Source organism: Colossoma macropomum, unplaced genomic scaffold (genome assembly GCF_904425465.1).
Source record: "Colossoma macropomum unplaced genomic scaffold, Colossoma_macropomum, whole genome shotgun sequence".
Classification (NCBI taxonomy): Eukaryota; Metazoa; Chordata; class Actinopteri; order Characiformes; family Serrasalmidae; genus Colossoma; species Colossoma macropomum.
The window spans coordinates 10,366,536-10,389,218 of NW_023494800.1; the positions used below are offsets into that span (position 1 = coordinate 10,366,536).

At 38.8% G+C, this 22,683-nt stretch overlaps 1 protein-coding gene across 1 annotated transcript; it reads right to left on the reverse strand.

Annotated features, from left to right (window-relative positions):
• Positions 1-7,112: 7,112 nt before the first annotated feature.
• Positions 7,113-19,992, reverse strand: myorg (myogenesis regulating glycosidase (putative)). Its single transcript, XM_036587679.1, is given in 4 exon segments — positions 7,113-13,172; positions 13,174-14,074; positions 15,807-16,314; positions 19,920-19,992. Coding segments are annotated over 3 exon segments (2,058 nt in total). The 5' UTR covers positions 16,070-16,314; positions 19,920-19,992; the 3' UTR covers positions 7,113-12,278.
• Between the last annotated feature and the right edge of the window lie 2,691 nt (positions 19,993-22,683).

Here is a 22,683-nt window from a genome sequence, read left to right on the forward strand (position 1 = left end):
AAATCTGTCATGACAACTCATAACAGCATATGCCAGCCCCCATGACATGTTAATGGCATGGTTATGTCAATGTTACATTGCAGGGTTCAAGTAAAGTGTTACTAAAAACTTTCATGAGCAAAATGTAAAGTCAAGTCTGGCCTGTTTGGGTGAGTTTTGGGTCAGCATGGCAATGTTTATCAATCAGTTTCATATTATCATGAATAGATGCTCAGATAGGTTGTTCACTAAGGTGCTTCCTGCACTCACACTAGGCCTCATTCACCAACCATTCATAAGAAGAAATTTCTTCTGAAAACCCACTTTTTTCACAAAGATTCTGCCATTCACCAGTGTTTTCTTATTTGGGATTTGTTCTTAGGTAAGAATTGAACCTACACACACTCGAGCACAATGGGGTGCATAATTCTGTGGTTCAAGAAAACGTCATGAATCTGACATAGATTTTTTCTTAGAACCTAAAAAACTTAGGAAGATATTGGTGAATGAGGCCCACTGTGCTTCTTACATTCACAGTCGGAGTCATGCAGTGAGCTGTCACAGGTAGCACATGTGCACAAATTGCATACAAGTACAGACACGAATAATCTACATAGAGGAAATTTAAATTTACGTAACTGTAATGTGATTACAAGAATGTATACTGCAATGCATTAATTTACATTGTTACAGGAACAAGTAATCGCATTACTGTACTGAGTTACTCTGCACCACGTTACTCCCAACACTGCTGATGGCAGAGATAAATCAGAGGCCTGATACCTGACATGTTTTGCAGATTACGGAAGTTTTCTGATTATTAGAATGAAAGGTCAGAATGCTTTATCACTGATGGAGACAATAGCTTTGAAGCCAATATAGCAGTTGGACAAGCCAATGCACAATCTGCTTCCATTCCTTCTCACACGCCGTGTTCTGACAAGTGGACTTTTGGAGCTCTCTGCCCATTGGCTTCTCACAGGAAAGCTAGCATGTTCCCAGGAGAGCTGGGGGAAGAGACAGCCAGACATACACACACCTGGGAGGGGGGTGGACGGGCTTGATTCACCCTGGCACACACACAGAACAACTGGCATTGCTCTTATGCAGATGGGCACACAGGTGGGCATCCGGCAGCACAGGAGGGAGAGCAGGGGGCCTTTGCCAGGTTTGTGTCCTCCTTGTTGCTCAGAGTGTGCATTCCTTTTTTTCTGTTGATCACATCTGGGCTGAAGTCCATACAGCCAGTGCTGGCAGTGTGAAGCTGCACTGCCCTCTAAAGGCTCTCAGTGTCACTGCCTGGAAATCTCATATTATTTCTATTTCAACCGGTCAGCTCTGTTTAAACTAAACTCTGGGTTCATTAGGTGAGTTTTTGTCAATAACAATATACTGACACCAAGATATTGATTTCCAATGTGGTACTGACAGACAATGAGCATTATATCCATTATAACCACAAAATAGATTTTCAAATTCTGTTTGTGCACCTTACACATGGCACCCATGGTGTTAACTGAACGATGTATGCTATTTGCTGGATGCCACAGAAACCTGGTTTACATTTACAATATTGTGTAAGGTTCATAAACCATTAACCCATTAATGCCCTTAAAAAAATTATATTGATATTTAAACCTTCAGTATGAACCAGTACAGATTTGATATTTATTTTCTTTAAAACTACTAAGTTCTAAGTTAATTGAAGCACTACATTTAAGATGAACATCTAAGAACAGTCTTTCATGATGAAACTTTTCAAACCTGGCATTGGATCAGTGCCAATGCTACATGGGACTACTGATTCTAAACAGATCTATGGAAAAATCAAATTAGATTGCAAAAATAAAAGTATAAAAATGACACAATCAAAGATATTCAGATGGGTACTGTTAGATGCTTGTGTAACGTATAACTACACAAAATTTCATCACTTTAGATCAATCAGAACAATTTCCGTGGCATTGTTTCTCTTCATACTCATTATATTATTATTATATATTATGGATATGAATGGGTTAGGAGAAGAAAACACAACAAAACCATCAAAACAAGCAGAAGGGAATAACATTAACTAATAATAACATGTTTCTCCCCTGCCACCCCCACCTATCATCAAGAATAAGGGCTCAGCTAGCTCAAAGACCCTCCATAATACCATGTTTTACTCAGAAATATGGCACAGTACAGAAGAATAATGCATGATGATTTCTTATGTTCATTTTAAACCACTTTTGGATCAGAAGAATTTCAACATGTCCTTTCAACAACAAGGAAGACACTTTGAGGAACATGAAGCTGCGTGTTACGAAATATAGCCAAGGATGAACTACTGACTGGGCCAATGGGGCGTATGACTACCAGGGGCCCCATGGGGCTTCAGGCCCAAGGTGGCTAAAATACTTGGGATGGTCCAACACAAATACTACTAGATGAATGAATGTCCATTAAATATGCACAAATGACAAATGAAATGTTATCTGTTCTCAGGCCCCTCTAGTTTTATTTTATTGTCCATATTTTGTTGTTGCCATTCATACAGGATGTTTTGGATTATGTTTCATGGAATTTGTGTACGTGTAGAACCACTCATGTTTTTGCATTACAACTTAGCTTGGCTTAAAGAAAACATAAAAGAGGCTAATTTTGTTTATTTAAAAATGAAATTGCTTAAAGCGACATAAACACAAAATGTGAACTATTGTTAAATCTCATTAAATCTTATTGGTTTATATGTATTTATTTATTATGTGTTTTGTTAGAGTTCCAAGGTCTCCAAAGAGGCTTGAAGGACCTCACAAGACCATAATCTAATAGTCTCAAATATCCCCAATGTATTACGCTGCTGTTGGAACAAATCTCAAAAGTGGCAACTTTACAGGAGAAGGAAAAAGCATTCTTTACTTTTAATGTAAGTCAATGGAACCAGACTTTTTTTGTCCTAGTAATTTTGGGCCTTTTCTTTTGGTCCATTGATCATGAAATTCACACACAACATAAAAGGCAACAGGTTTTTTCAAATTATGTCAAAAACTGAAAAATGATAAAAATGGAGATACAAGGTTTTGTTCCGACAACAGTGATTACCAAATAGCTGTTATTAAATAAAGTTTATTTTTAGCCCAAAAATTCAGCACACTTGCTATGTGTCTTCAATCATTACTGAAATTTCTAACCTCACAAACTGCTAATTCACTGCATAAGTAGTGCCTGACTACAAATGCTTAGCAAAACATAAGAACTACAGTGTTTTCCTCCCTCTTGGTACACAGACTTCTCTGATGAACAACCCATAAGCCTTCATTTTAAACATTATTAGAAAGCGTCCTGTTACTCCAGTCTTTCAGTAATAAACAATATCATTGCAGAGCTGCAAAGCTACAAATAGCATTGATTCCTTAGGAACGGAATACAGACAGCTAATCGATCAATGTGTGTGTCTTCTGTGCGGGCTGTGAGTGCAGATCAATGGCGGAGAGGCGTCATTGACAGGCAGAGTAAACCTGCTCCCAGCCACATTTAGTGACCCGCTTACCGTGAAACATGTAAAAGAAGCGAGCTGGGCTCGATTCCGTTTGCTTTGGCAGATACACTTCCTATTACAAGTTAGAGGATAAAATATTTTCATCTAAATTAGCATGTTTTCCTTGTAGGTGTGCAATCTTAATCCTAACATATTAAAGACTAAGCAGGATCATTTTGAGGAAAACAATGTCACACATGTAAAGTATGTGTGACTATGTTTGTGACCGTCTTTTCTTGGGAATAACGCCAAGTCTATCCTCTTGTGATGTCAACACTCATTAGCATTCGATCCTATCAGGTGTTTTAACCACCTTTCGCTCTTAAAAGGGTACCAGAAAAGGGTCCCGTTGTCCAACAAATCAAAATTTGAAATTCTTTTTGGAAATCATGGACGTTGCATCCTCCAGGCTAAAGAGGGACCATCCAGCTTGTTATCAGTGCATAGTTCAAAAGCCTGCATCCGTGATGGTTTGGGGGTGCATTAGTGTACATGGCATGGGTGACTTGCACATCTGTGAAGGCACCACTAATGCTGAACATATATACAGGTTTTGGAGCAACATGCTGCCATCTAGACCACGTCTTTTTCAAGGAAGGCCTTGATTATTTCAGCAAGACAATGTCAGACCACATTCTGCATGTATTACAACAGCGTGGCCCCTTAGTAAAAGAGTCTGGGTGCTAAACTGGCCTGCCTGTAGTCCAGACCTTTCACCTATTGAAAACATCTGGTGCATTATGAAACAAATACAAGAAAGGAGACCCCGAACTGTTGAGCTGCTGGAAACCTATGTTGAGCAAGAATGGGTAAACATTATACTTTCAAAACTACAGCAATTGGTCTCCTCAGTTCCCAAATGCTTACAGAGTGTTGTTAAAAGAAGAGGTGATGAAACACCGTGGTAAACATGCCCCCGTCCCAACTTTTTTTTAAATGTGTTGCTGGCATCAAATTCAAAATGGACATATATTTTCAAAAAACAATAAAATTTCTCAGTTTCAACATTTGATATGTTGTTTTCAATTAACTATAGAGTTTAAATGATTTGCACACCATTGCATTCTGTTTTTATGTACATTTTACACAGCGTCCCAACTTTTTTTGAAACTGGGCTGTAGCTTGCAGCGTCCGAATAAGGCAACTAAACTAACAAGCACAGTGTAGCTCTTTTGTTTTGTAATTGCTGTTCAGCAGGTGGTCTGGCCATTCTCTTCACAAGCCAACCTTGGTCTTTGCCCTGTCCCCCTCTACCCATTGCTGCCCCTCCTCTGACCCAAACTCAACTAAATGATTTATTGATCCAGGGCAACCTCCATATAACCTGTAAATTACTTCAGCACTATGGCATTATCCAGCAGTGATGAGCAGCGCCCAAAAAAGCCTGAAGATGCCGCTCACAGGAGACTTAATTCAATGCTGGACCAAAGGCTGATTCCAACTTTGATCAAGCTTAACCTGCTTTGCAATAATTACTATTCCAGTCAGGGGCTGGGGAAGGTTGGAGGTTCAATGAATCCAGAGACCCATGACCGAGCGCCGGCTCTAAGCCTTGTCTGAAGTTAGCGGAGAGTTGCAGGTTAATCCTTGAGTGAACAAAATGACGGGCTGTGAGTAGCCCTTCAGTCTGGCCGGTCTTGCAAGAACAACTTTTAGTCTAGCAGTTCTAATACTTCTACACCTGCAAGGTTCAATCCTTACAAAAATACAGATTTAATTTTTGGGGAAATCAGCAAACAGATTGTTGTTTTTTTACAGTTTGCATATTGTTTTACATGTGTAAAGGCATGTTTATGTTAAAACGACATAGTACATAATGCTTAAAATATTTTTTACACTGAAATAAATAACAAAACGCTACTCCGAGGCATCATAAGTGGCAGAAAAGCCAAAACACTGAACAATCACTACTGTTTGAAACTTTTGATGCAAACTAATGGCCAGTATTTTTTGTAGTTATGATTTATGTGTGGTACTAGCAGTTTATTCTGCAGATTAATATCTGTATCAATTACCTCAAATGTAGTGGAGCAGTCAAGGCAAGACATATTTGATGTCCAGTTGCTTCTTTAGTATGAAAACAAACCTGCAATAATTTTGTTAACATAAAGCAGCTACAGTATTCCATTGCTCTTGTGCAAAAACCTTGTATCTCCATTGTTTGGTCAGTATTATGGTAGTTACTCAACAACATAATCCATTACAAATGACTAATTACCTCTCTCTTATTGTAATGGGATTACTTTACTTATTACTTCTTACAAAAAGTAGTCTTATTACTTACTACTTTCCTTCTTTGTTACGCTCTAAAACTCATTCAAATCTGCACCAACTGGCAAATACATGGAAAGCCCAGTAGCACTGTTCAGTGCTTTATTCAGAAAGATTTTCATTTTTTGAAAGTCTGGCCTGTGTAGGTGCAGTAGGGTCAACATGGGAATATTTATCCATCAGTTTTATATTAGCATGATTACATTAATTGCTTTCAGAGTTTACAGTGCTTCCTGCAATCAAACTGCACTGCTCTTATTCACAATCCAAGTCATGCAGCCAGATAAAAGGACAGACATGGAAAATCTATATAGAGGAAATTTATGTTTTAAACGCATCATGTGTAATTAATATTATTTTGTTAAAGACATATGAATAACACAAGTATCATGCTTCTCATTAAGACATTATTAATTATTAAGTAACTGTAATGCTACAAAAATGATACTTTAATGTGATGCACTACTTCATTACCGACGAAATTACATTACTGTACCATGTTTTGTACCACATTTTCCCCAATACTGATAATGACTGACAGTTTTTTCTTCAAATTACCGTTTTCTCTCCCGTTTTGAGAAAATTGCTATATATAGTTATAAAGTTATATTAGTGACACCCTGCAATGCAGCTACTGCCCAAAGTTTGAAGGCGTAATAGAACAGGAAGTTACACTGCATCTGAGTAATGGCAGAAGCTGGAAAATACCAACTCTCTTACTTGCACTTGAACAGGTGATATGAAGCCATATATTATGACGTTTCACCTTTTTTGCTGGTGAAAAATTGGTGGCGAATGTGAAAAATTATGCATGATGCTCTTCTATGTGATCTATGGCTGTCTTTACAAATGAATGCACTTCTAATTGTGGTGTACTTTACTATTCAGTATGTTAGAATGCAATTTTGTCATTTTTTTTTATATAAAGGATTCTCTGGACCTTTGTTTTCCTTTTCTGTGTGGTGGAATTATCTATCAACAAGCAACCAAATGGAGTTTAGTAGGATTTACTTGTTCACGATCTACAATCCATAAGCTTTCAATGAGCACACAACAATAGTTCAAATAAATATACAGTTCTAATTTGATTAGCATAGTTAATTATTCAATATTGATGTACTCTGCTGTTTTATGAAACTAGATGAATGGTACTGTTGAGCCAAATTATATCTTTTAAGGCAACTGTGTGATGATTTAGTCATGTAGACTTGGATACCAAGAGGAAAACTATGTAACATTCCCAACAATCCTGTTCTATACAGGCTTCCAAAAAAGATAGTTTAAATCTTTTTAAACTCCTTCACCCTTTACTTAATAATTGTGAACACAGACAAACACATTCCATGCAATCAATCGATAACAGTGTCTTTTATTATGCACCAAACTGGAACAAAGTTAAAATTAGCTTTTAATAGAACAGAAGGCCAGTGCTTGTGAAACCAAACAGCACCAAACAAAAGAACAATCCTGCCGGAAACAAGAGTTCAAACCATTAACACGTTAAATCAAAGCAGCGTGACTGCTGTGAACACATCAGTCTATCAAACTGAATAACATGAAGCGATCAGGACTTCAGTTAAGTGGAACAACAAAGATGATGGCTCGAATTTCAATAGCACCTCATTTGTGGATGAGGTCAAAACTGTTAATAGCTTAAAAAAAGAGCTTATTGTTCTGTATCAGTGCAGTGAAATTACATATTGTGAGAGGAGTAGCACGGGATTAACAGAGAAGGTGAAAGTGTAAAGGGCAGAACTTGCTCATGCCATCATAATGCAGCGGAGAGACAAGAGTACAGAAAAGGTGCACACTGCCCCCTAGTGGAGATAAACTCTACAGGCAAAGCACATCTGCATCTGCAAACTAGACACCAAAACCACTATTTAACTGTGTAAAGTCCAACTCATCCTAAAATTGTCTTGATGTCAACAGTGTGCTTCATCATTAGAGAACTAGTCGTTAATATGCAATCAATAGAGTAGCCCACAGAGCTACAACAGATTAAATGTCTGAATATTTCTGTAGTTTTATTTGTGCTGTATTATGCAACATGCACTAGAAAAGCTGATAAACGTTTAACTGAAATAATTTCAAAGCATTTCCATTTTGCAGCAGCCCTGTTGTTGCTGCATCATTCTAAAGCCAAAAGTGTGCAGGCGGAATAAAAGATCAGGACAAGCATAGATTTATACAGTGCCTTATCCAATTTGGCACCACTTTTCAAACACATTACACAACAGTTAAAACCATTTCAGTCAACACGCTTCAGAGCTGATAATCAAGTTGACGTTATTTCGCATAAAAAAAGAAATGGAAGTGAATAAAGAGAATAGGGCTGAAATTAGCAATGCACTCGTAGAAGCAGCTTTAACTGTGGTCTCTTTGTTCAAATGAATCCCTTGTTCATGCCATTTCACCCAGCGGAGAGAACGACGGAAAAAGACAGAAGGAAAGGGAAAAAAGTCAGTCTGTGGGAGGCTGACACTGTTTTTGCTCTGGTAACTTTCCTCAACATCAGCATTCTACTACTATATCTACCAACGTTCCACCAGTTAAATAGGGGCGCAATGTCATGTCACTGTTAACAAGATAAGCACCTTACACACACTGCAAACAGGCTGTTTGGTTGGAGCTTCACAGACTTGCTTTGCAAAGCAGAAATGTCTATTTCTAGCCCTGCATTTCCAGCATAGCCTGTATTTACCCACAGTATATCTAAAACACTGGCAGACCTGTCTTATGCATGTAATAAATATGAAGGCAAAGTCACTTAGAAGCAAGACTGAACTTTTAGTGCAAGTAAAATGTACTTTTCCTAAACTTTAAACACAGCTGTACTGTACTGAAATGACATGATCTAAGGCTGGTTTGAAATGCAGTAATTGTTTGACTAATGCTGTAAGTTACAACTACAATGTACCATATGTGTCAAACATCTGCAAGCGATGAGAAAGACAACTGTTACAACTGAGATACACTGAGCCAAAGCTAACCCTGCTCATGGCATTTATGTCTTCTTTTAACTTGGGCCAGAAATGATTAGTAAATATAACTTCAGAACTTTAGAATACAGAACTTCCAGCAGTTCATCACTGTATGTTCCAGTCATTTCATAAGTGTTACAGTTTTTTTTTATATCCATGCAGATATCTAACTCCACCCATCAGGTTCGCTTTTTAATATCTCGGCTCATTAATATAGAATTCAGTTGTTCTGTGAGCTCAAAAGTGTGCATATATCGAGTTTATTACTGCTTTGAACATGGCTCAGCCAATCAGATTTCAGAACCGGAACAAGCCATTTAATGACTGATATTTTAATGGATCACATCCTTGATTTTAGGCTTGTCAGTTAATGGTTAATGGATAACGGTTGGATATTCATTATACAAATTTTTTTTTAAAAACTGCCAGAATTCATATTCCCGTTTTGCACTGAAGCCACAATTAAAGAAACACTCTGCGATTTTAGGAAAACTAAGTGGTGAACCAGACACTTAGAGCTTGTTTGCACCTTGCATTAACACGTTTTTCATGTCCAGATCATTTCTGGATACAGTTTGGCCAGATTCCTTTTACACTTTTCAAGCAAGTTTTCTTTTCAAGGGTAAAAAATTAGTACTGTACAGGTACATTTATTTTCATTAATGTACAAATAAAGTCCAACATTGGTATTATGGTCGAACTGTGTACCTAAAATACCCTTTTCTACAGGGAAAAGCATATTTGCACTTTTCATTACATAATATTTTAAAACAGAACAATAAAATAAAAAGCCTTAACTCAAGACTGGTACAATTATGGTACAATTATGCTTCCTAACTTAAGGTACTGAAGACGTACCCTTTAGAGTACCAACCCAATGTTTAATGCATTTGTACATATATTTGTATACTGTCAAATATTGTAAGAAAACATTTAAAATGGGCAACGAATTGTTTCCATTAGTGGAGGAGAAGGCTTTGTCTTCCAGCTGTTGTCATTAATTACTTATGCAACTGTACCAGATATAGAAATCACATTCAATTTACACTTGTATTGAAAGTGGTCAACAACCACCTCTGACCACCTGTGAATGTGGTTTGAGAGATCCAATCGTAATCCAATCACAACCCATCCTGGGTGTGGTTACACATGGATTTTCATGTGCTCAACTGAAATCTGAACATGATCAAATTACTAAAAAACACATATTGATGCAAGGTGCAAACAGCCTCTTAGACAGCATTCGATGGAGTAATGTTGCCGTATTGCAAGTAGGCTGAGCTCTACTACCAACATCCAACAACATGAAACATTTTCTATTCTACTTTCGTTAATTACACTACAACTGGATTCCTCACATAGTGACCCATGATGCGCAACAGTGAAGCAGATGTGTCCAAAGCAGAGCGTGACTCTAAAGCAGAGTTTCGCAGCAGTGTGGGAAGAGCTAAAAATAAGCTGGGAGGTTGCAGATTAGCAAAAGGCCTGGCAGTGGGCTGACTGCTGGAAGAGTATACAGCAAGAACAACAAGGAGAAAAAAGGACATGAAGTGCTGCGCAGCAAAAACATAATCTGACTGAAGATCAACTGATCAAGCAGTGAAAGCGGTCATCACTGCAAAACCCAAACAAAGCCATGGAACCATGCCATACAAAAACAAACAAATTAAAAACACAAGCATACAATGACAATTCTCATGTACAACATGAATATGAAATCACAAAAATATCTGACTAATGACAAATGAGGCTGGATGGTGTTACATTTTTGGCATCTGATGATACCCTTATGGCAAAAAGCAATGACAGAACAAACTTCATGAGCAATGGACGTTTTCAAGCAGCAACATGTAAGTCAGTTCCTCTGGCTCAATGTGAGTGCTGATTGGACTGAAAAGGCAGCTTGTATACACTCTACAACACAAATGCAGGCTTAATAATAAAAGAGTAATAATACAGGAGACAATTATTGCTCAAAGCCATGGTGCTATATAGTACCTACAGTACTGTGCTAAAGTCAGAGACCATGCTTTATTTATTTCATTTCCAGTCAAAATGGCCATTAAATACAAGTTATTCACTCTGAGATCACACAGAAGCCTCAACAGCTAAATTTTTGTGTATTTAGTATTTACTCTTTGCCTTTATAAAGCCTTCCATTTTTAGTAAGTCTTCCATTCAGTTTTTGAAATAAAAGTGCAAGGATACTTTTTGACACCTCTAAAGTTCTTTGCATCTGAGAACACCAGCAGCTTCTGTTTGATCTGTAAATTTTCTTCTGTTTTTGCCTATTTCCTTTCCTTAGCAACGGATTCTTGACAGCTGCACATCTTTTTTTAGGCCCATAGTAGTGAGCTGTTTTCCCATGATGGAAAGATGGCAAGGTTTAAATACTGTTCATCTTATGGTTTTGATGGTCTACCAGGTCTTACCCGGTTGTCAAGAGTCCCATTTTCTCTGTCTTTTAAGAATTTTTTGAACTCCAGTTGGAAACTCCTGTTTTTCCCTTATGTACCTTTGACTTTATGCTTCCTTATGAAAGTGTATTATCTTACATAATCTCAGAAACATCTCCTGAGAAATGAATATTTGTACGTAATGGCCATTTTGACTGGAAATTACAAATAGTAAAAAGTACTTTTGCCCAGTACTGTATACAGAATAAACTTTCATTCATTCATTATAGGAACGACTATCCAAATCCATTCTAAGCAAACAGAGTGTGGCTTTAGTGTAATAACACTAACATTTTTGTCCCTTTTTCAAAAAGCAGAGGTGCTAGGTGTGTGCTGATAGAAATGCTAAATATTATAAATGCTTACTAAATCGACATAGCCCTTCAGACATGCATATTGGTGCATTAGTACTGGTTCTATATTAGAATTTTGGGCAGATACAATAATGCATTAATTAGCTTATTCTCCCCATAAGTATACATGCTTTTGACTTTGTAATACCACTGTATTACTGATACTATCAATTAAGGTTATGTGCAAAGAGGTCATACTGTTTATTTTCACAGTAAATCAACTGTCAATGTTTTGACTCAGATTTAACACATAAAAAATCAGAATTCATACTGATGACTGTAGTAACATACAAGTAATATTCATTTTTGACGTTGACCCAAAATTGTCTTAAATGTGCAGCCCAAGTTTACCCTGCAATGTGCGTGTTAGCTAGGCTTTGTTTAATTTGGAAGCTCCCAAATATGGCATCTGGTATGTACATTCAGAAATGTAAGGCACATGGTTAGGTCTGCGCATGAGTTATTTGCACATTTACTGCCGTAACAGGAAACAAATAAGGCAAAAGAGAACACAATAGGCTTTCATTTGCATTATTTGTTCTTAGCTTAAATATAACACAAAAGAAATTAGATGCTTGCTTCTGTACTCCAAAATTCATGCAGATATCTTTACACCCAACAACTCAGCCATATGTGATGCTGCAAAGCATGTAATGCTTATTCCCTGAAAAAAGTTAGCAACAAAAAAGGTTTGTCTGTCCACAAAATGGCATCACTGAATCCAAAGAAAATATGCAATCTCATCAAGATCCACAGGATAATCAGTGAGATGCATAGGCTCTTTATTTTCATAGCGCTCTCCCTTATAGCTCCTCCAGTGACCCGCTGGCAGGTAGATATCCCTCTCTTGCTTGCCTGGTTCCAGCACTGGTGCCACCATCAGGTCATCTCCTATTAGGAACTGCGAGTCTACTCTATAGGCAGTCTCGTCGCCGGTGGCTATCCACCATAAAGGACGGATTATGGGGTCACCGGTATTTAGCACCTCCCCTGCTAGCTCCAAAACTCTGGGGGCCACCAGGGTCTCATGGAGGGCGGTGAAGCGCTGGGCGATGGCCACCACCTCAGCGTCATATTCCCATGGTGGAATGGAGAACTGCATGGACGGCATGAAAGCAGACAGCTCCAGCCAGCGGATGTAGAGCTCACGGTCTGGAAGCTTGCCGTTCCCATATGTGCGGTTGGGATATGCGTTACCTCCAATCATATCTGGCAGGATGAATTGGTAGCCCAAGATGCTAATGGTGAGAACGGTAGGGATGATGGACTTGAGGCCGAGCTCATAACCCCAAACAGAGTCACGGTCAATGAGACGGAAGAAACAGGAGATGTTCTGGGAGCCGTAGCCTGAGCGAAGCTCCGCACGCTCGTTAAAAGGAATGGCCATTTCAGTGTAGCGGCGGGTGAAAGTGCTGGGGTCCGGAAGATGAGCACGCGTTCTGAACTGCCAGGGGAGGTAGTTGGTCTCTCCGGCATCCAGCTTGAAGGAGGATATGCCATATTTGGAGCGGAGAGCTCGGAGATGTGAGGTGAACCAGTTCCGAGCTTCTGGGTTAGTAAAGTCTAAGATCCCACCAATGCCGTTCCACCAACGCACCAGGGCAGGGAAGTTGGCCAGTAGGCTCCATCACAAAAAGGCCCTTCTGGACACATAGCCCAAAGTTAGCCGAGTCATAGTTCACAAAAGGGTGCGTCCATAAACTCACCAGAAAGCCTTCTGCTTTCAGCTTCTGGAACATGCCAGAAACATTGGGAAATTTAACAGGGTCAAATTCAAACTCCCCATACCGACTGGTATAGCGGTCATCCAACTCTATGTGACTACAGTTAAAACCATATTTTCGGATGTTTGCCGCAAAACTTAAAAGTTTCTCCTGGTTGATGTCTGTTTTGTGTAAAGCCCAGGTGGACCATATAGGATAGCGGAAGACTGCTTCTAAGGGAACTTTGTTGGGCTTGGGAAAGTACCTGCGAACCATGACCTTGTGGATGGAGGTCACATCTGGTCCCACACACACACGGTAGCTAAGTTCAGCATACGGTGGCATCCCCGGCAGGGGCTTGTATGGGCTGTCCTGATATCGCGCCTGGAAGTACAAAGTCTTCTCTGTATCATTCCAGCCCAGGTGGAAAGGCACAGAGTCATTGATCTTGATGGCAGTCGCATTGGACGAGAGCCAGTAGCGCTCTAGAATGCCGCCAAAGTCGTGGCGGTTAGAATAAACATCGCTGGTGACAAAGGGCTTGGGTGCCTGCTGGCCTGAGATGGCAATAGGCCAGTGCTGCACAGCACTCTCAGCACCTCCGTACCAATGCGACTCGTTGTAGGCCATGGCGTGCTCTACGGGCCGGTCTGACTCCAGCTCCTCCCAGCGCACACGGTAACACATCACTGTCTCTTTAGGCTTCACCGTCATGATGAAGAATTTCACTCTCCCGGCGTAGGAGCGCGAGCAGCGCAGGATCACACCCTCTTTGGAACACGAGTCCAGATCAAGCGTTCCAGATCTGAAATTCATGATTAACATGATCACTTATTTTTCTTATGCCCTTTCTTAATCATTCATTTAAGACCTCCAGGTTTTCAATTTAAGTTACTAAAAGGTAGCTGTTATGCTAGGGATGCAAATCTCTGACCTCACAATTGAATTACATGAGGATTCTTTAGGACCCTTTTTAGTAAATCAGGAAATCTCACGTTGTACCATGGTCGAGTTATTTTAAACTGAATACATGAATGGGAACAAGGGAAACTAGATGACAGGGGTACATATTTTTAGGTTCAATACTATTTTCTTTTCCATGGTCTTAGATTTGTTTCAATTTGATATTCTATGTGTTTAAATTGTCTTAACACTACAGAGACCTAATATATACTACTACACGAGAGGTTTCCATTCACGTCTTTTATGAGAATTTTAAAAATGCACATAAAAACCTACAAAAACCAGAAATGTGAAAAACTCCCTAAATATTGCTGTAGTTGCTGTATGTTTGGAAAAGTGGAAACGTGGACTCGACGTGGATCGATAAAGGTGAATGGTGATGGAAACAGATTTTTCAAATAAGTGATAATCTATCGTCCCAGTCACCTGACGATAACAAACATAACGGCATTTGAAAATTATTGGCTGCATCTCAAACCACATATACCATAGAGAGCTAATAAAGCTTTAAATTCCTCCGTCCCCTGGAGCTGGATACTTGTGTTACTGTTTGCTGTTGTTATCCGGTGTCGACCAGAGGAGGATGGGCTCCCCTTTTGAGTCTTGGTTCCTCTCAAGGTTTCTTCCTTTTACTCTTAGAGAGTTTTCCTCGCCACTGTCACCATTGGCTTGCTCATGGGGGCTTGGACCCATCTGTAAAGCTGCTCTTTGACATAAAACGTGCTATATAAATAACTTTGACTTGACTTGACTTAACCCCTGTGAAGCTTCAGGAATCTTCTGGAATTTGTGCTCAAGAGTAGTTGATGGAAACACTGATTCATTTTCTTTTACCAACATTTTGGAAATATGCTTCAACATGTTTGAATGGAAACACTGCTATGAATTGAGAAAGAAATGTTCTCAAATAGAAATACCTGCTGCACCAGCCCTCTAACAAAATAAGCCCCAAAAATTACAACCCCTGGAATTTACTAGTGATTCTAGACAAAAAGCACACTCATTTGAGCGTATGCATAGTATAAGCCCCACCCCCACCCATCACACTTTACTCTGACAGGTTGCCTAGTTCTGATCACTGATAGTAACCTCCACTGATAGTGGCCACGAATTACACTGTACTGTACTGTACACAGTACAACAATGGTTTTTTTTGACTTCTTGTACTGAAATCGTTACACCATTGCTATTACTATTACTACATAGTACTAGAATATAGACAATAAAAACAACACAAAGCCTTTTAATTTTATTTTACATGTGAAAATAGATTAAGAATTTTATTTTGGCCAAAAAGGAATGCAACTTTTAGTGAATATTATTATAACTGATTATAATAATACAGTATATATTTATAATATATAGTATTTCAAAATTAAGATGACTAATTTGCCATCTATTGATGTGTTTTTCACAACCCTTGTATGTCAATTATATGTATTTTACTCTGTACTACTTAAAATACAGTAATTTATAAAGGTGTTCTGTTTAAATAAAATGTTCCAGTAGACACGATAAAATGCACAAATAATGCTTTAAAGTGAAAAATGTATGCATGTTGTATGATCACCAACCTGAAAGCCATCTTGAACACGATCCCCCCAGCCTGGTTGCGGATGAGGAAGCCATCCTTATTGAGGTCCAACAACTCTGTCTTCAAGAGATCAGCTTTGCGGAGTGAGGCAATGTAATAACACCATGCTGTCACTGCAGCTATAACCAGCACCAGCCCCAGAACTCCAGCACCTACTAGTGGACGGCTTTCCTTGTTTATTTTCTTAATAGGCACTCCATCCGTAATAGTGCCTCCTGCTCCTCCAGGTACTACTTGGTACATTGTGTTTCTGTCCCTTTCATTCACCTGTGAAATGTTCTATTGGAGACTAACAAGCAGGACTGACAGGCAAATGACTAAAGAGTGCACTGTGGACAATAACTAATGCAGTGCTTTCATTTACGACATTACATTGGCAATAGCTGAAGTGGTTAGGAATTGCTCAAGATGAGCAAAATGGAACCTTTTCACAACATGTTTTCCTTGCTCAGAGATCTGATTTGCCTCTGTCAACATCCTTTCCAAACCTGTGAAAGAAGAAAGACAGAAATAACACATTGAGTTTAATCAGAGATGTTTGACTTTTTCTGCTAAAAATTGCATTAGGAATGAATTAACTCCAATATATTTAACCTCTCATGCTCCAGGGTATATTTTGTTTTTTCTATCTGAATTTACATGACCAAATCGTAAGGCAAATTATTCAGTATTATTCACTGCATGAAATAAATGTAAATCTTTATTTTATTTATTTATTTTTGTTTTTTGGTAAAAGCTCCCCTCAAATTAACAGAACATGCGTTTTATGATCATACACCTAATGCTATATGCTTACAATTTACTGCTGAAAGCAAAAAATCTTAGACGCTCTTTGTATTATTTTATAAAAAAACAATTTTTACAGAGTATATCACTGAAGAGACTCCATCTGTTTATAGTTTATAGCCCAGAGTTCAGCTTCTTCTATTATAAGGGTTTAAAATTACATTACTCATCTATTTGACTGGAAAGAAGGCAGTTAAGCTCTCATACGACACCCACCTTTTGAATGTAGCTTAGGAAATATGAAAGTTGAACGTGAAAGCTTATGAAATATGACCAAGTGCATTTTGGAACCACCGGTGGTCCCAAGAAGTTGAAGAAGTTAATATGGTACAAAGTGGAGTAACACTGACTTTTTTTTAACTGTCTTAGCGAAAAACATTCAAATTTAATTCAACAAGCCAAAACAAGCCACTGCCTGGAGGGCAAGGAGAGGCACATGATGAACCTTCAGCATGAGGCCAAGCTGTTGAAATGTGCTAGTGTGAGAACCGTTCAAAACAAGGAACAAAGCCCGTAGGTAGGCAGTGAAAACCCTTCCACTAAACTTATCCTCCCTCGTGGATCTCGGCCTCTAACAGACAGCTTGTTCTACAAGACTTGGGCCACAAAACAAAGACAGGCCAGTTAATAAAATGGATGATGTTGATCACTCAGGCAATTACACACACACACACACAGAGACACTCTTCTTACATCTGAAATGACTGCATAGACGTCTGTGCTGCTTTTAATGACCAACCTGCAACCAAACAACCATGCTGGGTTAATATTTAAGAGATTAAAAACTTGATCAGGAATCTCCACCCCAGGAACTGGCTTTGAGTTAAACAGCACAGAGAGCTAAAACCACAGCTGGGTTAATATTCAAAAGATTAACCACGTCAGGAATTTCCACCGCAAGAACCATCTTGTGTGAAAGATGTAATTTGCAGTGGACGCCCTTGAATTTGTAGTCACCCTTAAAATAAGTGGTTCTTCAAGGGTTCTTTAGTAAAGGGAATGGTTCTATTTAGAACTATGTGTTCTATTTAGAAGCTTTTTGAAAATGGATCTATATAGCAGCAAAAAATTATGCTGCTATGGTTACAAGCTTGACATCATAACAACAGAAGATCGCTTTTTGGTGCTATATAGAACCATTTTCAAAAAGGTTCCATACAGATCCTGAAGAATCCAAAGAACCATTTCATACCATACAAATAATCATTTAAGCATGAAATGGTTCTATATAGAACTCCACCTCAAGAACCATCTTGTGTGAAAGCTGTAATTTGCAGTGGACGCCCTTCTATTTGTAGTCACCCTTAAAATAAGTGGTTCTTCAAGGGTTCTTTAGTAAAGAGAATGGTTCTATTTAGAGCCATGAGTTTGATATAGAATCTTTTTGAAAATGGGTCTATACAGCACCAAAAATAGTGCTTCCATGGTTACAAGCCTGACATTGTAACAACAGAAGATCAAAAAGGTTCTATACAGAACCTGAAGAATCTGAAAAAACATTTCATCATGCAAATAACCATTTAAGCATGAAATCGTTCTATAAAGAACTCATGGTTTTACATAGAACTATTCCATTTACTAAAAAATCCTTGAAGAACTATATTTTCTAGAGTGTAGAAAACAACTCAAAGGACCATCTGAACGAAAAAAATATTCTTTTCCTGTTTAAGGTCCCCAGAACCTTTTAGAAAACAAGTCTATATAACACCAAAAATGATGCTTCTATGGTTACAAGCTTGACATTGTAACAACAGAAGATCCCTTTTTGGTGCTATACAGAACCTAAAGAACAATTTCACCATGCAAATGACCATTTAAGCATGAAAATGGTTCTGTATAGATCTCATAGCTCTACATAGCACCATTCTTTACTAAAAATCCTTGAAGAACCATATTTTTAAGAGTGCAGAACTCAAAGAACCATCTGAATGCAAAATTTTCCTGTTTAAGGTCCTCAGAACCTTTTAGAAAATAGATCTATATAGCACCAAATTGTGCTTCTGTGGTTACAAACTTGACACGGTAACATTAGAAGATCCCTTACCATTTTCAAAAAGGTTCTATACAGAACCTGAAACATCTGAAGAGCCAATTCACCATGCAAATAACCATTCAAGCATTAAATGGTTCTATATAGAACTCATGCTTCTACACAAAACCACTGCTTTTACTAAAAAAAATCATTCAAGAACCATCTTGTTTCTTTTTTAACACAACTCAAAGAACCATCTGAATGCAAAAATGACTGTTTTCCTGTTTAAGGTCCTCAGAACCTTTTAGAAAACATCTATATAACCCCAAAAGTGTTGCTTCAATGGTTACAAGCTTCACATTGCAACAACAGAAGATCCCTTTTTGGTGCTATACAGAACCTGAAGAACCATTTCACCATGCAAATAACCATTTAAGCATGAAAATGGTTCTATATAGATCTCATAGTTCTACACAGCACCTGAAGAACCATCTTTTTTAAGAGTGCAGAACACAACTCAAAGAACCATCTGAATGCAAAGATGATTCTTTCCCTGTTCAAGGTCCTCAGAACATTTTAGAAAATGGTTCTGTATAGCACAAACAGGGGTCCTGCCATTGTTTCAAAACTCTTTCTAAAACTATAAGACCCCTTCTGGTAAGAGTATCAGTAAGTGCCTGATATAACCAGTGCTGTTTGTAACATAACTTGTTCAGATTAGTTTCACCCAAGTTTCCTCTAGAAAATCAATGTTATTATAGGTCCAGATCTGGGCAAATACAGGCAGCTGCATGCCTATATGCTGACTTAAGCACTAAACTAGACACCGCATTAGCACAAATGAGATATAATATAACGTATAAGCGCCAGAGTCACAAGTTTGTGGGGCTTTTCTTTGCCACGCAGGCTCGTTCTGCAGCAGCACAACACTGAGGTGTAACTTTAAGAGTCCTGAACCGTTCATATATTTGCTAACCCAAGTCCTCCGAGGAACGGTCAAGAACACCCTACAGACCTGTGTAGAGGAAGGGAGAGGACGGCAGTAAGGTTGTAAGCACGGTCAGTAAACCTATGTCGTTATTTCTCCCGACAAACAACGAGAAGCCTGACTCGTGTTTTGCTTTGTTGAGCTTGCTATTTATTCACAGCAGTCGTCGTGAGTGAGAGACCGTTACTCAAGAGAAGACAGAACAAAACAGCGCAGTGTCCGCGGCACAGCGGGTCATTAGCTAAGTTTAACCCGGGGTTTTCCGCATGAGACGTGGGAGACGAAGATAACTATCATTTTCAACCAAATATAGTTCATAAAAAATGTTAAGAGAGAGATTAACTTACCTAGCTACCCTCGCAAGCTCCTCTAACTTAGCGAGTTGAGTTCAAATGACGTCTGGCGATGTGGATGTTTTGGGTGTGGGAGGAGCCTAACAGATTTCCCTGTGTGACGCTGGGAAATGTAGTTGTTAGAGGGAGCCGCGTGGTGTATTCGATTCCGTTTACCGAATCGATTCCTACGAACCGCCAATTTCAATGAATCGAAAGCGTCGTTCAACGATTCATTGATTCGCGATTCATTGGATCAGTTTCCGTTTAAAACTAACGATCGAATGAGTTTGATATGTGTTTCTAAAGAATCAAATTCGTAATGTATAAAGACGTAACAGTAAAGAATTCAGAGTTGTAATTAAGGATTTTATATGATTTTATGAGGTGAATTATTATTATTCTAACCCTTTTTCACCATATTTCTGTAAACGCTACAGAAAAGTGTGACTCACTTGGATTTGATTCATTCACGAGTCAAACATCAGTATTCTTGTATTGCTTGTCCTCCCAAAAGACTATCCAAATACTTACGTAACACGTAACACATTGTAGAACAATTAAGAAAAACAGATAGAAGCACTTACTGAATACACAACATTTTCTCAAAGCAAGTTTTATTCAAACAAGCATGTATTTACAAATTAGATACACTCAGTTGTTTATTTCTGATGACGTGATAGCCTTTGTTAGTTGGTAGAAGATCATATGACAATGTAAATGAGGTCAACACTTCATCTAGGCCTAAGCAAAAGATGAAAAGATGATATATTGCACTCAGAGAGACGACATGCAGTGATGCAGTGAAAAGACTCCGAATCCAGAGCTGGGATTAGTGCAGCCACTCTGACATGAACTCAGGGTGGATGATGTAGTATCCAGCTTTGTAGGGTTTCACCACATGGAAACAGCTGTACCCACCACTGCAGAGCCAAAACACAGGGATTTAAATCTGCTAATCTCTGGCATTTGGATGCATTAGTCTCAAAACACCATGTTTAAGAGTGAAAAAACAGCTTTTTATACTAAAAGAAGACTGTCAGAATATTGCAAAGTGAGTTGCTGCTGTTTAAAGTTCATTAAAGATGTCCATATGCTGTGATTTGTGCTAGCATAATTATAATTATAACAACATTATAATCTTACAAATTTAGGTTGCTTGAATACCTTGAATCAGGGGTTGATTTTGAGCGCGGTCTGGAATATGTAAGCTGTGGTTTGAAAGGCCTTATAGGAGGGATGCTGCCCGAGAGTTTCCTGTGAGGGTCCAGGACATATTAAGAAATTACCCAGCATTATAAATATAAACTAATGTCTTGTTTTAACATAAAAGTTTCAGCAAAATGTACATTGCATTTAGTTTCAGAGGCTGTTCAGATTGTACATTTGGAACTCTAATCTCCACCCTGCTAGAAAAAAAGCACTAGACCAGCATAAACCCGAATAAACCAGCTTAGACCAACATGAAATGCTTGCTGGTCTGTGGTATTTTTTCAGCAGGGTAGCAATCATCATCATAATCACATTCTGAGTTACAAAAATGAAACAAACAGCATGCATTAAAGATAGCTGAGCTATCTGGTGAATTTGAAATGAATACATTGAATGGGAACAAAACCAGGGAATAGATATCAGTGCAGTGTATCACCTTTGCATGTTCCTGCCTGAGCCCTGAGACTGGTGAACCCTGGTGGTATTAGCTGGCTGTGGTTTGGGTAGCCAGCCAGCAGAGGGCACTGTACCTTCTGCTGCTTGTGAATCACTGTGTGAAGGGTTCAGTGCAGACTGCATTTGAGCAATTTTGCCATCTAGAGAGGGATGAGAAGAGATAGGCAGTAGGATGAGGCCTATGCAGTTCGTAAGTCATTCCACAATGTTAATCTCAAGCATTTTGGGAACTTAAATAATTAACGTTCATCCAGACCAGTCAGTTTCTGTCAATGAGAAGATGCTTGGCTACATGTAAGAGTGGACCTTGTATAATAGCAATAAAAATATTTTATTAACACACAACAATGTTATTAAATAGTAACAACAATGTTATTAAATGGTAATACACAGTAATTATGTTTTTTGGCATTTCATTTGATCACCACCAAGATATTCTGGACATTAATTTCATTTTAACATCATTTTTGATGAAGTTGTAATACATAGAGCCTCCTCTCTCTAAATTGTCTATATCTCTGTTCATTTGTATACTTGAGACTTGTGAAAGCACAGAACTAGCATACTACAATCTTTTTATGAAAGTATATTGGTTTTATATTATTTATAACACAGATTACAAACAGACAGTCCAGACCTTTGGATGGTACTGAACAACTTTACCTCTAAAATATACATCAAATCCACACATCACTGTATGAGTGGCACGTGCTGTGGGCTGTATGTACCTGGGCACTGGACAGATATGTGTCTGACTGGAGGAAACAGAGGAGCGTTGTTTGGAGGTGCAATCGTCGGAAACATCGGCCTGTGTCCATATCCTGTCTGCAGTTTCCTTGGCAACAGGAAGTCCTGGGTGACAATGGGACAAAGGAAACAAGAAACCTTCCCTCAGCCAAACTGGCACCTAGCTGGCCCACACAGTGACCCAGTGTGGCATCAGCTGTTTGCCCACATGGTGAGAGGTTTAAATGAGACAAGGGAGGCCTGATCTCAAAACAGTGATCACTGGCTCTGTGGGTAACTGGAGCCCGTTCTGGACGAGGCACGCAGGATGTAGCCCTGATGTGAAGCATCATGTGGCTCTTGTACAGTGTTCCCAAAGCTGATG